At 33.3% G+C, this 18,843-nt stretch overlaps 1 protein-coding gene and 1 long non-coding RNA gene across 6 annotated transcripts; one reads left to right on the top strand and one right to left on the bottom strand.

The window, feature by feature from the left end:
* Window positions 1-5,138: 5,138 nt before the first annotated feature.
* On the top strand, window positions 5,139-6,670 carry LOC126550981 (uncharacterized). The gene is made up of 3 exons (XM_050203736.1): window positions 5,139-5,337; window positions 5,578-5,802; window positions 5,908-6,670. Exons 1-3 carry the CDS (start codon window positions 5,139-5,141, stop codon window positions 6,369-6,371), a joined length of 888 nt encoding a protein of 295 aa, XP_050059693.1. The 3' UTR covers window positions 6,372-6,670.
* Window positions 6,671-6,861: 191 nt separating this feature from the next.
* On the bottom strand, window positions 6,862-15,171 carry LOC126551424 (uncharacterized). 5 transcript variants are annotated; one of them, XR_007605329.1, is made up of 7 exons: window positions 13,380-15,171; window positions 13,216-13,297; window positions 10,777-12,893; window positions 10,223-10,663; window positions 7,821-8,149; window positions 7,662-7,747; window positions 6,862-7,572 (listed from the first exon to the last, which is right to left on the bottom strand). It is a non-coding gene; the product is annotated as an uncharacterized LOC126551424 (long non-coding RNA). The 5 variants fall into 5 exon arrangements; XR_007605327.1 differs by lacking the exon at window positions 7,821-8,149 and having other exon boundaries at window positions 7,658-7,747; XR_007605326.1 differs by lacking the exon at window positions 7,821-8,149.
* Between the last annotated feature and the right edge of the window lie 3,672 nt (window positions 15,172-18,843).

The raw sequence follows: 18,843 nt of genomic DNA, 5'->3' as shown, positions 1-18,843 counted from the left end.
TAAAATTAAAATAATATTCAAAATTTAAACAATCAATAAACAACAAATATTTCATTAGTGAATAGGGAATATTTACCTCCTTCATCATAGAATTTCTTGAATATGTTTTTAATCTTTTCATACAAGCTAATACAGTGATATAAACTAAAAAAAAAGGTCAAGAGGGAGATATATCTCCCTCATCACCCCCCGTAAATATGCCACTGAGTTACATATATAAATATTAAAAATTATAAATAATTAACTATTCACTCCATCTTACAAATGTATAACTTTAATACATCGAAATACTTAAAATATTCTTGTAATCTTCAATATTTTTTGAAATAATATGATTGTTATTTGATAAAAGAATCATTCTGTGTATAATACTATATGTATTATAATATGTAGCCGTTTATCGTGTTTAAGATCGTTGTTTGTTTCTCGATTACAATAATGTTACAACTCGTTTAGTCGATCGATATTGACACAGCAGGGACTTGACGTCGTTCGATGTTTATATTAAACAAAATATATGTTTTTTTAGTTTATAAGTATTATGGTTAGGTCGTATAATAACTGATATTTAAATTATACGTATCGATGTTTGTGTTTGGTTAGTTTCTTGTTGTATATATCCTTATAATACAAAATAATTGCTCAAGAAAAACTATTGAGCCCATATAGTAAGGACGAAAATATTTTGGACTAAAAAAAAATAAAACGCTTCACTTAATGTTCCCATACAGGCATTATTTAAACATAGGTATATACATAGTATTAGAAATCAATATCGTCTCCGTCGACTTGGAGTAATAATTAAAGTTTCGTATACGTTGCACACTGCAATTATACAATACGTAAACCAGTTTTGGTATAAATGTTTAACTGATGGTTTCAGCAGCCACCCCCACACAATAATGTCCATCATTTTTGGTGGGCTCGTGCTGCGGTCATGATTTCTAGTCTCCGGCCAAGCCCTAATTATGGGGCCTCGTCGATTTTAGTCATGCAGGAATGCGTTTAATTTTGTTAGGTACAAAAAAAAAAATTGTACGTTACTTTTCGGAAGAAAATATAATAATACTATCATTACGGTATGTACGTTTAATATTGTACAGTATGTTGTGTGTTTGTGCGATGGCCGTTAAACATAAAACGCAAGTCATAATACCGTACAGCAGCGTAAAACCGACAAATTTACGAGTCGCTCGTCCGTATAATAATTCCTCTACAGTTAATCCTTTGCACATGGTAATGTTCACGAAATATTCATTTTCATTATGCTGTAGATTATATATGTATTAGGTCGTATACGCATATAAACGACTCGTTCACATGAAACGTGCCAAACCTTAAGATATAAGGGTCACGCCATGATTTTAACCATCCTCCCTTCGATCGTATATTTAAAAATTTTTAAGGATGGTTTGAGGACGGATATTATAAGTATACTCGAAATAATTACAATAATATAATGTGCCGGGCGCAGCGTTCCGAAGGGTTTAGATTATATTATTTAAATGGTAAGTATATGCAAATGCCCGCGCAGTAAAAAAAATCTGAATAGCTCCCATTTATGTTGCTCTCGGATTTTAATGATCAATAAAAATTAAAAATAATCACCTCTTTATTTTTGTGATACGGCAGTGGTTATGGGCAGGCAATCAAACGTATCATTTATCATTCGTCTACCCCGGTGAAAATATTCAAAATATATAATATTATGTGTATACGATCATTATCGCCCCGGGCAATTGGTTTTTACGGCTCGCGGTGGTCGGTCGTATAATACAGTTTGAGTTTCTGAAATGATTTAATAACAACAACAATGCTAACAGATATACGACAATAATTGCAATTATTTCAATAATAAAAATACGATAACAATATTATTTAAACCGTCGTAGGGATAAATTACGGTCGGGGCGCGCGTCGTTAAATTTTGTGCGCGTGAATTATAATAATTGTCAAAATAATATGTAACTTGCAGCTGCGTCAAATCGCGCGTGCGATGGGTCGGAAAAGTAGAGACCCAAAGGAGTATAGCAAATATTTAATAGTATATAGGAACCTATACCTATCTCCTGGTAATGATAAGTGATAATAAATCGGAACTGCACAGTGAAATATAACGATAATATTTAGCTCGGCGGAAAATATTGGTTACCAATTGAATGTAAAATTATACATTTAAACTTATTGTAATGAATATTGTGTACTTTATAAATCACCTATATTAGAAATAAAAATGTGATTGGAAAAAACTAATTTTATTCTATTTTTAATTCCATTTCACAACCCCTTCAACCGTTATCGTTATTGTCTCCTTTATTAATATCTAAACTATATTTTCATTTCAAACTAGTATAATATGGATATAACACTATAAAAAAATGTTGACAGTATTCCAGAAGACAAGAATAAAATAAAGACATTATCTTCATTAATTAATCGTAATTAATCACTCGTCAAATATAAAGTACTACTTTTGGTAGGTAGTGTTAAAATAAATGTTAATGCTAAAAGCTTATTAAAGTTATACTACTTAGTACTCATAATATACAAGTGAATATTATTTCAAATATTTAGTTCCTTTTTTGTACCTTTTTTAGTAATTTAGTTTTAAATATAGATAAGCAGAAAAAATTACTTACTTTCATTTTCAATCACCATAACTGCACAATAAACAATACGAGTAATTTCACATAACTACGCCGAGGTTTTTTTTTGTTTTTAAAACTGAACCTAATGTACCATGAGCGTGGACTGTACATAATTATTTTCAGGCGCTAGAAATCATTATCACCACAGAATAGGTGAAATAAAAAAAAAATAAATAATAAATAATTTCACCTACTCTGTGTTATCACGGCAGTTATTACTGAGTTAGTGTTATTGTAAAATCTAAATCAATTTAGTTAATGTACCATTTCTGTAGGATATTGTTTTGTGTTTATAATTTATACGAATCTACTTTTCTTTTAGTTTCGTCGACATTTTTAAAATCATTATTTTCCACGGTGACCTATAAATTTTAAATAAACAAAATTAATATCCTTCTACATCGCCGTGCACCCGGGTACGACGACGTGATGACGGCCTTGTCTTTCTTTACGACAACGACGACATCGACACACCACACACGTGCAGTATTATTATTTTAAGGTAAATATAATATAAGAATAATAATAGTAATAATATGCACCGTGCACGTGTGCAGGGTGTATATTATATACATTATATTATATATATATTAGACATTTGTATCTCGTGCACACGCAGTGCATCCGACAACAGAACGATCGAGGTCAGCGGCAATAATGCGTTTCGGTTACAATAACTATAAAAAGATATCTAATCTAATAATAATATATTAATAATATAATATAATATAATGTCGTGTATAAATATCGATTATTATAAAACCTACGCACGCGACGACGAATAGACGACCGCGGTTGTAGCTATACATTATACCTACGAACAAGAAACGCAATAACAATCATTATTTTTATTATTATTATTGTTGTTATTGTTTTTGACGTGTAGGTGTAGTACGGTGCAACGAGAGCCGCTCCGGTGCAGCTCGACTCCCGCACGGCCAAACCTCGGCTGCACAGTGTGATTTTTTTATTGTTCATCAGATCCGACTATTATTATCACGATTATTATTATTATTATTATTATTTTCAATCAAGTGACGACCGTCGAAGGCCGTCCGTTACATAAAATTATGCGCGGTGTGTGATATAACGATAATATTATTATGCGCCTGCAGTGGCGTGTCCGGGATTTTCTTTTATATCAGAGATTTCACATTATATAGGTACCTAAGCAAGGAGATTCCCATAAAGGTAAACACTAATTTTCTCGAAAAGTAAGGGTAGCGGTTTTTTAACGATCTGTAGTCATTGCAAAACGACATTTTTGAAAGAGTTTGTTAGGGGAGACTGTCATACACACCATTGCGCAAAGATTATGCAAAAGACGGTGGCGGAGACCGCGGTTCAAGGCAGTACTTGCGTACTCAAATTATTAAGATTTTTATTCTCGTCGTGTTTTAAAACTTCTCGAATACTAAATTACCATTATAGATTAATATATTTTTTTTATTATTCACATTTTATATTTATAGTAATATTATTACCAATTAGTAATTACTTACCAAGCAATTTCTTTTTATCGGTCTATCGAGGCTTTCGACGTGGCAAATCACAGTAAAAAGTTGTGTCATCTCGCACACACACACACACACACACACACACACACACACACACACACACACACACACACACACACACACACACACACACACACACACACACACACACACACACACACACACACACACACACACGATGTCTGGTACCGATATCTCGCAATAATGCAATATGATAACATAATAATACTAAAATGTCGTTTACGATTTTACGATGTCTTTTGTACGGCGGCGGTGTGTCGGTGCTGCAATGGTTGGCACGAAAGCCGTTGCAATGTTGTGTACTACTGATTAATAAGTACGACGACCCGCCCGCAGCATTGCCGATTTACGCACTCCGTTAAAATGATAATAAAATCCCGCCGGCAAACGGACCACACATTACGCAATAAAACAATTATAAACATTTAGTAGGTACATAATAAATAATGAAAAATATAATAACCCCTAATCCTAAAGGGTTCAGTTAAATAAACCAAAATGTTTAACCGGGCCGCAGGGGATATATAGGTATCTATATACGGTACAAAATCCAACGAGAGCTCTAATCAGAAGTGTCGTTCGATGTATACTTTTGTGGGGTCAAGGCCGTAAATGAAAAAAAATCGAAGGGGGGGGGGTTCGGACCCCTGGACCTTTCTGAGAATTGTTGTATTTACATAAAATGAAATTTAAAAATAATTGAAAATTGTTCTATGGCTTGACAAAAAAATGTATTTCCATTACAAAAACTATAAACATCCGTGTCGTTGCTATTGTCAACGGCATAGTTTTGAAATAAATAATATTATAATACTGTCGGTATCAAATCTCACAGTCTTATTTCAGTCTTCACTTCTGCAACACTGCGATATTAAAGTATTATAAAACATACAATCATCAATAATTATTTTTGTAATTCTAAAAGCTTTACAACGTATATATTTATACAAACATGTCGAACACTATATCCGAGAACGAGACATTGTCTTCATCGTCTGCGGTCCAGATATCCGATGAACCTAATGAAATGAATCCGGAAAATGGTGGTCAGTTAGAAACAGTCTCGACTAGTCAAAATGTATCGTCTACGACTATGAAACGACTTTACGGTTCGTTGCCTAATTCAACGTTGACGGCTTTAACAACTGCAGGTAACGAGATCGACACGGCCGCAATCCTGCAGGAACCGACCGCCGTTGCTGCATGCATTACACCAATGAATCCTCAAAATAGTCAAAAGAAAGAAGAAAGGAAGAAAAGAAGAAGAAAAGAAAGAAAAGAAAGAAAGAAAGAAGAAAGAAGAAGAAGAAAAAATGAAGACTCGGCCAGTCAAAACGTATCCGGCACCACTATAACACGACCAAACGAATCAATGCCTAATCTAACGGTAGCGGCTTTAACAACTGATGGTGACACGGCCGCGATCCTGCAGGCACCGACTGCCGTTACGGTAATTGAACCAATTACACTTGGCCCGACGCCGATAAAATTGGAAAACAACGCCGGACTACGAAATCACGAACTTTCAAATATTAATACATCCGAAAACGAGATTTTGTCTTCATCTCCTGCGGTCCCGACAACCGATGAACCAACATCAATGACACCGGAAAATGGTAAGTTAGAAACAATCTCGACTAGTCTAAATGTATCGGCTACAACTATAAAACGACTTTACGGGTCGTTACCTAATTTAACATCGACGGGTTTAACAACTGCAGATAACGAGATCGACACGGCCGCAATCCTGCAGGAACCGACCGCCGTTAATGTACAGCCGGTTTCTATTGAACCCATTGCAATTGGCCCGACACCGATTAAATTGGAAAACAACGCCGGACTACGAAATCAAGAACTCCCGACCGCGGAAGTCTCCTCTGATCAGTCTGCAACAGTATCATACCGTGATGGATCGGGAGAACCGGACTTAAAGAGCCGAGATCTCGCCGGTCTACAGAAAAAATTGTGGCATTCAATGCCGAATATAGCATTGCATTACACAGATAAGACGTCTTACGACACCAAAATCGAGTGTACTGCTCCGATGAAAGTTTCACACGACTCGTCAACTCGTAGCAGTATGACTGTGACAGAACCAGAGGTAACCCAGGTTAAACTTAAACGATGCTCGTTGTGGAAGCGGGCGAAGAAATTCGCCCGTCGCGTATTTTGTTGCGCTGCATGATATGGTCTGCAGTACATAGTATAAAAATTAATAAACTGTATATTTTACAGTGTTCAAACATGTAAGTTATCTTATAAAATGTTAAATACCTACTTGTACAGTTGTACTTGATTTAAATAATTTTGTGAATCAAATTTTATTATGAAACTTATTCGACTATGACAATATAGTCATATTATATTACAATGTTCAAATTTTTAAATTATTTTATAAAATGTTATATTCTTGTACAGTTGTACTTATTTATTCTTAAATCAATTAATTTAAATAATTTTGTGAATCAAATTTTATTATGAAACTTATTCGACTATGACAATATAGTCTTATTATATTACAATGTTCAAATTTTTAAATTATGTTATTAAATGTTATATACCAATTTGTACAGTTATATTTATGTATTCTTGAATCAATTAATTAAAATAATTTTGTGAATTATATTTTGCTATAAAACTTATTAGTTATTCTACTATAATAATAAAGTCATATATTTTGATAAAAATGCGTTTTTTATTTCAAATTTGTATTTACAAACAATAAAACATTAACTGGATTGATCTTAATAATGTGGGGTATATTTTGATTAACGTATTGTTAGGATTAAATTTTCAAAAACGAAATAATTTGTCTCCGATCGATTCATTCCCAGGACGCAGATGATATCATAAACGTATCTATATTTTATATATACTAGTTTGACCGTTAGCAGCGGCGCATCGACACGGCCGCGATTTTGCAGGAACCGACCGTCGTTACTGTACAGCCGGTTTCCAATGAACCCATTGGATTTGGCCCAACGCCGATAAAATCGGAAAACAACGCCGGATTGAACGAACTTCCGACCGTGGAAGTCGAGATCCAATTACCATCCGTCTCCCTCGATCGGCTACAGGTTTCTGCGGTAGTACCAAACCGTGATGGCTCGGGCGAATCGGGCCCGAAGAGCCGAGATCACGCCGGTTTTCAGAAAAGATTGTGGAAATCAATGCCGAACATAGCACTGCATTACACGGATAAGGCATTTTCTGACACCAAAATCGAGTGTACTGTTCCGATGAAAGTTGCACGTAACTCATCGACTCGTAGTAGTACGACTGTAACAGAACCAGAGGTAATCCAGGTTAAACTTAAACGTAGCTCGTTGTGGAAGCTGGCGAAGAAATTCGCCCGTCGCGTCTTTTGTTGCGGTGCATGATATGGTCTGCAGTACATAGTATAGAAATTAATATACTGTATAGTTTACAGTGTTCAAACATATATAAGTTATCTTATAAAATGATAAATACCTACTTGTACAGTCGTACTTGTACATTCTTGAATCAGTCAATTGAAATAATTTTGTGAATCATATTTTGCTTGCCATGAAACTTATTCGACTATAATTTATAATATAGTCATATATTACAATGTTCAAACTTTAAATTATCTTATACAATTTTATATACCTACTTGTACAGTTGTACTATAGTACATTTTTGAATCAATTGATTTAAATAATTTTGTGAATCATATTTTGCTATGAAATTTATTCGACTATAATAATATAGTCATATTATATTACAATGTTCAAATCTATAAATTATGTTATAAAATGTTATACGCCTACTTGTACAGTTGTACTTATGTATTCTTGAATCAATTTAATTTAAATAATTTTGTGAATTATATTTTATCTTATAAAATTTTATATACCTACTTGTACAGTTGTACTAGTACATTTTTGAATCAATTGATTTAAATAATTTTGTGAATCATATTTTGCTATGAAACTTATTCGACTATAATAATATTGTCATATTATATTACAATGTTCAAATCTATAAATTATGTTATAAAATGTTATACGCCTACTTGTACAGTTGTACTTATGTATTCTTGAATCAATTTAATTTAAATAATTTTGTGAATTATATTTTGCTATAAAACTTATTAGTTATTCGACTATAATAATAAACTATAAAGCCATATATTATGATAAAAATGCGTTTTTTTTTTTATTTCAAATTTGTATTTGTAAACAATATTAAAATAAACATTAACTGGATTTATCTTAATAATGTGGACCATGTGGAGTATATTTTGATTAACGTATCGTTATGGTTAAATTTTCAAAAACGAAATAATTTGTCTCCAATCGATTCATTCTCAGGACTCAGATGATACAATAAGCGTATCTATATATTGAGTATACTGGTTTGACCGTTAGCAAACGTCAGGTATTTATATTGTTTTGAACGATTAAAAGAACTAAACTTTGGACGTTTTAAACAAAAACCAATGTGCTTGTTTTTTTTTTTTTTTATGTAGGTCCCGCGGGTCGGAAATACTATAACTATTGCTATCGCACGAAAATGCATTAACAATGCAATTATTACAGTTATGCGTTGTGCGTATCTGCCGCGACGCGGAATGAAATCAAAACCGTTTTATCGGCGTTATTTACATGCCGCACGCCGACGAGTACACGACATAGTACAACATTATACATATCATTACACACTGATACACGTCATAATGACGCGGGTATACATAAAATATAATATTATCGTCATGCGGGCAACAACACATAATAATAACATATAATGTTATTACAATATTATGTAGCTGGTATAGTACGACGACCGAGTATTCTACATAATATACGAACGAACCGTGCGCTGTAAGGACAAATAGCGCGAGCGACCTGCTATACACCGCGACTTATTATTGTTATTTATTTAACGGGCGAATAGCACCGCGGGATGTCGATTACAGTATTTAAATAAAAGAATAATTATATGCGCGTAGTGATGATTACAACAGAAATAAATTATACAGAAATAAGCTGAACTGAGCAGAAGTGGGCTGCGCCGGCTGCCATAAAATAAAAAACAAAATAACATTATCGAATAGAAAAATAGAAGGTTGGGGGGTGGGGTGCTCGTTGCTTGTAGAGTCAAAAGTTTAGACGCATAGGATTCGACTGCACGGCGAGATCAAAAAGTTCGAATTGCACTCCACCAATCTTCCATAGAAGTTATAAATATAAATTTTAGTCGACAATTTTTTATGTATATTATATATTTATCGATTCAGTATTACAACATACACGACGCAACTGAATGTTTTAGAAATATGTTAAATGTATTATACATTATGTAATTACTGAAATATAAGCAATTAACATTAGATACATATTACAAAAATACCCTAATTATTCTTTCGATTTGTCAATTATGAATCATGATATTCATTAATAATTAAGTTTTATGTAATAATCGGAATGTGTGTATTATTTGATGTCGTGGTAGGGGAGGAGGATCAAGTACAAAACATCTCTAATTAACGTGATTTGTTCGGAGACATTAAAAGCTATCCTGATATGTATTGTTGTTGCATCAAAACATAAATCAGACATCTCCATTTTTTTAATATATCACTATCTAATGATTGGGTATACCAGATTATTACACAAATCGACTCATTTTTTCTTTTTTATAATAATAATGAATTAAAAAGCGTTTTCAAACCTCTACAACAGTAATGGTTTCAATGTGACAGTAAAAGTTTAAACCCTAAATCATACAATTTTTTAATATCTGCATTCGTATGTTATAGTGTTTTACGATTATTCAGTTTTTTAGTTTTTAAGTGAGTTATGACTTATGAGCATTTTTAATTTACCCTATACGCTAAACGTAACTTGCTAAAAAATTGAACTATCGTAAAAACCACTGAAAACCAACATATGAACACTACAGTTATAATGTTCTTACCATCAAGTTTCACAATAAGTTGATTCACTCTAATTTTTAAACTAACAGAGGTATAAACGTGATCGGCTGAGCGTAAATTTGCTATGTTATACGTACTTGTAAGACGGAGACAACGCAGTGGGTATATGGCGTCCTTTTAACAAACAATAGTAAACTTGAGACATTGATGGGAATAAAATATCGACGTTCAGCGGATCCAGATCATCACAAAATGTGTATAGTTGTATCATTTTCTCTATATAATAATATGTTGGAGCGAAATAACTGCCATCAAATTTAAAATCAAAAAAATACAATAGCAGCGTTGACTTTTTTTTACGATATTTCAATTATTATATTATGACGATGGGGGTTATGAGTAAAATTTTAAAAGAGCTCACAATGCACATATCATTGTTGCAGTGGGACGGAGAGTGAAAACAAATAACGCGCCGCCGACATCCTTTTTTGAGCTGCTACCGCGCTGACGTCTCGGAACGGTTGAAATCTCCAACTCGAGCGATAGGTGGTGTCTCGGCGGACGCTACCTATATATATCTAAAACATTATATAATACATATACACGCCTGTATAAATATAGTGTAATAACAATAATATATATGTACACGCACTATCACATATATAATATAATAATATGTATGTATACGTACATATGTCTATATATAATATTATATATATATGATATCGTTGCCGGTCCCCTTGTCATAAATCTCCGGACAGGAAACTTATAAAAACCGGTAGCTGACACGACCCGCCGAGATCAACCGACCCCATTGTACACGGTCGTGCGTGCGTGTGCACAATGATAACGCAAGTGTGTGTGTATGGTGTGCGTGCGCGTGCGGTCGACAAGTTGAGACAAGGAGGAGAACGCGCGGGCAAGAAACGGTACAAAATATAATAATAATTTATAAATACGTGTAAGTACCTATAACCTGCGAGGCTGCGTTGTACACCACTTAAACCTCATGTATAACTGCACCGGGTAGAAAAAAAAACCCATCTCCGCAGAAATCGTGACCAGTTTATCGCGATCGGGGTCGCAGACTCATATTATACTTATTAGCTATTACTTAGGTATTTTTACAATATCAAAGTTTTCAACGACAAACATAGTAATAATTAATAAGTAATCATAAACGTTGCGGAAGACAATTTTGACGGTCTGAAATATGTAAAGTCCTTGTCCGATATTTATGTTCTAAATTCAAGTTTTAGGACGACGTAATATATCGTTGAAACTTGGTACTGTTGGATGGTCAATTTCGTAGAGTAGAGTTGATGCCTTTTTCATCATGAGAAAACTTCATAACCATAAAATATTATATCCAAAAAAACTGAAACGGAATTACGTCCTTTTCCGTGTGACGACTATGTTATACACTATGTAGGTTGAGCCAAAAGAGCTTTAATTTTCTCCCGGAAGTATAATATAAGGTCTTTAAGAACCTATTCAGATAAACTCGTAGAAATCGGTCACTTTCTTTTTTACACCAGTACGTCAAAGCCGTTGTAGGTACACAATTATTCTTGATTTTTACGAATATTCTGAATCTACAGGTATTTATTACGAGTTGTAAATTACATTTTTTGAAAACAGTGGTCGTATAGTGATATTTCAAACAATAACTGCTATCATATTTACAATTGCAGTTTGAAAAACGTATTTATATAGTAACATGTGAAACCAGATTATTATTAAAGATTAAAATGATTGTTTAACATTGTGCAACATAATAATAGTATAATAATATGATACGATTACAATTATACATACATTGATATTATTATAATATAGTGTATTATCTGTTGTTGGTTATTGATATTTGAGATATAAATTATAAACAATATAATCATTGTTATCAATAAAATGTACATTTTTAATCACTTCAAAAATCTCGTTCATTATTAAATTTATTATATTGTCAACATACAATAATAGGTTAATAAGAGTTTAAATCAAATGTATTTATATCTACAACCTATTGCATAATAAGAGAAAAAGTCTTTTATTCAATTACTTCAGATGTTTGCTTTGAAAAAAAATCATACAGCTTCAAGAGTCCCGTTGATTAGGGTTGGCAAGAATATATACATAATATAAGATATTTCTCCAGAGTGGCACTGACACCACCACTATATCCGTCGCCCCTGGGTGTAATACTATCGTCGTGCACATTATATTATACTTGTGTATGTGTGTGGGTATTATATGATATTATATTATTATCTGCCATGTATAATACGATTAATACGTACCTACATAGTTATGACAAAGTATTAAAATCAAAAGGGGGCCCTATATGAGATCCGGTCCGCTGGCAACCATAACTGGTTTCTTTTTCCTTTTAAATATCAATACATAATATAATATAATAATATTTCCATGTATATTATGACGACGAAGTGTGTGCGTATACTTCCATATACTATGTAAGAACCATATTGTATATTATATATTAGATCTTGGTCTACGTGTATATTGTGTAAACGAGGAAAATAATAACCGTTCAGCTGCAGCAACAACACCGTTTTATGATTTTTTTTATTTTTGTTTTCCTCGGTGGCACTTGGTGAGTTGTGAAACACGACAAAGACGTCGTACAGCGTACGTGACAGTGTTGTAAAAAACAAATATACGATATTATTATCAGTGGCGAGGGGTGGCCCTAGGTCCGCCGGGAGGCCTGGCATGAAATTGTATTATTTCCCGAGGCTCATTTTTTGTTATTATTTTTCTCGGCTTACCACGGTAGGTAGGCATTACCTAATTAAATTTAAAATAGTTTCATAATATTATTCAGTAGTTTTATCGTCACAATATTAAATGTATACATTTTTTTTCAATTTCATTTCTCGTTTGATGTTCAAATACACTACGATAAACAAATTCTATGAAATGGAATTTTCGAATAATAAAATTAAAAGCTTGCCACGGCCGTATCAGAAATAGAAAATACCCGAAGGCCGAAGGAATACCAAAAATCCACTGAAGCCCACTCAAAAGACAGTGAAATCGGATTACTTATCAGGATCACTATCTTTTCTAATAATTTATAAACCCTAAGCTTTTTTGGGTGTATACGTACATATACGGGTTGAAAAGTATAGGTCCATAAAGATTATGCACATACATCAGAGAGTTTGCTTTGGAATTGTTCATTAGTGTCCCTACAAACATTACAAGAACGCTATGTAATTCATAAAACACATTAAAACACTAACCTTATCAATTTACAATAACTGAGCATACCTATTTCTTGAATGGATTAAAAAAAACACTAAAAATAGAAATAAATTGCAATAAAATTAAATTAGTATCACATAACTGAAATAAATCAACACTAATAAATGTTCAACGAGCATCAACGCGTAATACATAGCATTATCGCTAATGAGTAATGAATGTAGATCCATTGGAATTTGATGTCAATCAACAGTCTCAACGATGCATTTTCCAGAGAACACACAGCATTTATGGCACGGTCATAATTACACGAAGTGCCTGGTGTGAGTTGATTGTAAGTTTTTTCTAGTTCAACGAGCAACAATCATTTATTTTTCAACATAACATACCTATTTTATAACGAATAAACTCATATTATTATTGTGTAGATGTATAATAATTAAACAAGGACGAAAATATCTTATTATTATCGTGTGTTTCGTATTTTACCGAAATAAATAATAGTTGTTGGTAAATTACAAAATTTGTATTTTGCACTTGCATCATGACGATCAATATAATATTATCTATTGCACAATGGTTAGGTACTCCGTGTAAAAGGATACAGTCAATTTGTCGTATGAAATTGGTCAAATAAATAAATAATAATATTTTGTCGTCAAATAAATCGATTTCCTGCGATTGGTGGTTAAAATAAAAAAGTACAATTCACATATTCATATTTTTAAATGAGCTAAAATTAATCATGACAATTTTTATATTGCAATACTTACATGTTTTAAATAATTACAAATTATTAGAAATTATGAAAAAAAAAACATCATAAATTGGTGAATTTAAAAATGATATGGTTCTGATGGGAACCATATTGTTTTCTGACAAAGCGTCCGCGTAAACATCGGTCGGTTAAAAGTCTACGCGTTTTTCTATATTTATAACAAGTCGCGCGCGTGTCTTCCTAGAAAACTCTCCTCCGGACTTGGGCTATGTTCTCGGAAACGTCATACGGACGAGATCGTAGTTAATCACTCGTCGATTAAAAACGTATTAACGCGCGGACTTGGCTAATTTCAAGAGCTATACATTATGTTGTCAGGTCAATGTAAACGGTGAATTAATTAATAATAATAATGTCGATAGGATTATGTTCGTTTGTTGATAATAATAATATTATTTTCCTTGTCCACTAATTTATATAAGTTTATCATGAATGTTTTATTGTACAATAAATCAGGAAAAACATAACTTTTAAGTAAATAAGACGTATACTCGTTTACGGAAAAACGGTTATAAGTTATATAAGTATTATAACTTATGATATTCGAATTTCCGATTTATTCTCGTCAGTGTGACCTAGACGTACTACATTGGAGAGGAGAGATTGTCCTACTTTTTAGATCTGCTCTCCGTTTTCAATAGTTCCGTTCATGTCCCTTTTTCACGTAAATTCAAAATATTTATTAACTTTATTTAATTCATAGATAAGATAAAAATAAAGGTTTTATCATTTTGTTTGGTTCATGGTTTTTGATTATAAAATTAACATCATTATTAAGATACAATAACCACTGTTAAAAGTAGTATTCAAAAATTATTTTACTATAAAATATTAATATTTCATAAAATTGCATAATTGCATAATTGCATAATGCATCGGGTTAAGAGTTAATACACGGCCGCAGAAACATAGTTTAACAAATCAAATTGAGTACAGAGTTAAACTTTCACATTTTACAACATTAATAATTCAATCACGAGCAAACAAAAATTGCAGGTGTAAATTTAAAATATTGAAGTACTTATCAACTTTTAACAGAGCAATGCTAATGCGTTATTCTATTATTCAATATAATTTAACTCGCCATATAATCGGAAACATAAAAGAAAATAAATTACTTGTTGGTAATAGAACTTACAAGTACCTATTACAAGTCAAGATTTTTGATAAAATATTAAAATATTAATTTCATCGGAATGAATAAATAATGATAAAAATAATAAACTATTTGTGACCGCTGTTATGTAAAAATATAAAAATGCGACATACACTTCTTAAAGTCTACTTTAAGAGACGGATGTTATCAGAATTTACCTAACTTCTCCAAACTATCTTAAAACTTTTTCTATTTCGTCAACATTTACAATATATCTTAGATTTTTTTGTTCTTTTCGAGCGTATTATGTACCTTTTTACCATAAACTATAATCAATTTTACCTATTAATACTCACGGGCCCTCACGAATATCTGCGGAAATTACGGGGGTATCAGATCATAATTCAACGGATTTTTGTAAAACTGGCGCCAATATACCTACGGTTAATAAAGGCGTAATAACTAGCACTGACCTACAATGTGTTGTGAACTAGTGTACTATATCCAAAACAACGAATTTAGGACCCGACAAGTATATATGCGGTGTAAGCCGGTGGTTAGAACCAAACATAATATTATAGTATATACAAATAACATGTGTATATTATCGATGACGGGTACTTATCGACCTAGGTGGCTGCTGCCACGACGGCGGTGGTATATATATAGTGGTTTACATCACGCACATTACGATATTGCAGTATATATATTATATACACACTTAAACGCGAATATAATATAATATATTATACTATCATTTCATGCACACGTGTTGCGGATACTCACCACCCACGCGAGTCGATAGGAAGACTATTGCACGATATATATTTCAGTTCTTGCAACTCGAGCGGGCACATAATCGTAAAACGGTTTTCGATCGCCCAACATCATTCGCTGTAAGCGTTTAAGGTCGGGTTCGTGAAATAGGACACTTTGATAGGTGGTCGTGTGTAGTGGTGGAGGCGGCGGCTATGGTGGTCGTGTCTTCGTTGGAGGCTTTGAATAGAAACGAAAAAAGGCGCCAAAATCGTCCGAGTATTTAATATTATAATATATGGTTTGTCCCTTATGTCCCTTCGACCCGTGTAAAACTGCCATCGATTGCGCATAGATCGTCGATCACACACACGTTGTATACAATACACGTACACATATCATCATAACATGTATTAAGCATTATATCTTCGGGACCGTCTCTACGAGCTCGGGAGGGTTGCACACGTGTCCGATGGACGGTTAAACGTTTTCGATGTATTATTATTATTTTTAAATTTTTTTCCGTAATCTCCAAATGTACGCCATAAATATAAATATAAAGATACGGTCGAAAACTACCCCGCGCGCACTGCTGTCGCAAAGGTCACTGTGTTACAGCGCGCTAATAGTCGTCTCGACCCCGTCCGTCCGTATATAAGTATTATATATAATATACGATGTAAGGATAACGATATTTTTATAGTGCTGTGTCGAAGACGGGATTTTTCGGAAACAAAAAAAAAACTATGTATACAACGTCCTCGATCGATACGCTTTTAGCCGACTTGATTATGGTATAATATGCGTATTGGATCTATCGCAGCGGGAAGGCGACCGTAGCGGCGGCGGACGATCTAGATAATGTTTAATATAATAACATAATACTTACTATATACATTTTATTATTATGTTTGCAACTACGTGCAGCGTATATTATCTTTTTTGATCGGAGTCGTTCGCGTTCGGTGCACGTTCGGAGTCCCGTCGCCGATCGGTTTCTGTATACAGTAATATAATAATATGTGCGCAATGACGCTAAGTAATATTTGTTTTTTATCGCGACCGAGATAAACATAATATTTATGCTATACGAACGACAATAATCGTGACGGTGACTTATTGGTCATTATCGACAACGATCGGCTCCGCGCGAGCTGCGCAGCGAGAGTGAGTGCCGCACCCACCCCGTCACGCACATAATAAAAAATTATATGTGCAATACACTCACACACATACACGTTATATTTTATTAAATTATAACATTTTAATATGCACGTACACAACGATACGACGTCAATGTCGCCGCCACTGCTACATTCAGACCGTATTATACATATTATTATTATATAAAAAATTAATCTATATGGCATGCATATACACATTACACACACACACACAAAACACGTGTGTCGCAAACGTTGCACTCTGCGCGCTTAAAACCGTGCCGTGCACGTGTGCTGCAGCAGTGTGCGCCGTGTCCAATATTATCGGGGTATTTTTCTTTCACCCCGTTTTTGGTCACCGGATCGAAACGCGTTCAAAACCTACGACCTCGCAGTAACCACCCCATTTTTTCCCACCGCAACCCCGTTTTCGTTTTTTTTCTCCCGCTGTCGGGTTGCGACGTCTTGCAGCGGCGATTATGCACGTTGCATACACTCAGACGTAATACACGTATAATAAAGTCAAGCCTCGGTTTATAAGCAGCGATTATCGAAGATAAACTACGGGTCAAGTCTACAGTTAACACCATATGGCCTGACTTATTGACAGAAAATATACATACACAGACGAGGGACAACAAATATAATACAATTTTTTTGTCTACGATGTTTCGATTGTCACACGAATACACAAAGATATACAAACAAAGCGAAAGAAAATTTTTTTTTATGGACAAATTCGATATTACATCTCTGCCTGACGTAATGAAAACGTAAATAGTTTCGACTGTATAGCGATAAGTCGTGTACTCTATACTACTCTGTGTTCATACACTATAAACAATTTCTACATAAATTGTATCATAAATTCATAGAATAATATTATATAGAAAAAACATCAAGGACGCATGTCCACTTCTTAATATCAAAAGTATTAATAATTACTATACTAAATTATTTAAATCGTCTGCTGCAGCTGCATGTCTCGTATGTGACTTGATTTTATTTAAACTGATTGAGTTGACCAACAAGTAACTAGTAACTAGTATTGCAGCATACCTGGAGACCCGGTGTTTTCAACAACCTTAAATCAAAAACAAAAAAAACCTTAATGTTTCTTGAAAAATACTTTTAATTTTTTATTTAAAAGTAACACCTGTGCACATGTTACGGAAAGAACATGTTATTATTACATAGTAGGTATATATAATCTTCGTGTATATTGAACCGTTTTCCTGGTGACCAGAATTTTTGAAACTTTGCAGTATATAAACTCCTATAACAGTTTATAAAAAAAGAATGGATTTAATGTTAATTCTTGAGGTTTTCCTAATATCATTCATTATCGACTTCAATACGTATATACAGTACAGATAAACGTGAAAAATACATTTCCTCAATACAATGTCATTATAAATGTATAGTTTTATAATATATTAAAATACGTTAAATATTCAACTTGTACACACCGCCGCAACAATGAACTTACACAGTCAAAGAGATATTTAAGTACCTATTTAACACGATCACTGCATAGTTATGAGTTGAACGCAACAACAGCTTAAACGATTATTTTAATGCTCGTATACAGGCCGTGAGTCAATAATAATACTGAAACCTTTTTACACGCGACGATTTTACGTGTTATTATTGTTGATACGCATTCGCAATCTAGAAAAAAAAGTCAAACAAAATATAAATACTCGTTGTGTACACTTCAATACGTATTCTTTTATG

This window comes from Aphis gossypii, chromosome 3 (genome assembly GCF_020184175.1).
Source record: "Aphis gossypii isolate Hap1 chromosome 3, ASM2018417v2, whole genome shotgun sequence".
NCBI lineage: Eukaryota > Metazoa > Arthropoda > Insecta > Hemiptera > Aphididae > Aphis > Aphis gossypii.
The sequence above is the reverse complement of the archived record's forward strand: the minus strand, read 5'-3'. Positions and strand labels throughout refer to the sequence as shown.

Coding starts and splice junctions, on each gene's coding strand:
- LOC126550981 (XM_050203736.1), top strand. CDS start 5,139: ATGTCGAACACTATATCCGAGAACGAGACATTGTCTTCATCGTCTGCG. Junction 5,338..5,577: donor GACGGCTTTAACAACTGCAG/GTAACGAGATCG, acceptor ATCTAACGGTAG/CGGCTTTAACAACTGATGGT. Junction 5,803..5,907: donor ATCAATGACACCGGAAAATG/GTAAGTTAGAAA, acceptor TAACAACTGCAG/ATAACGAGATCGACACGGCC.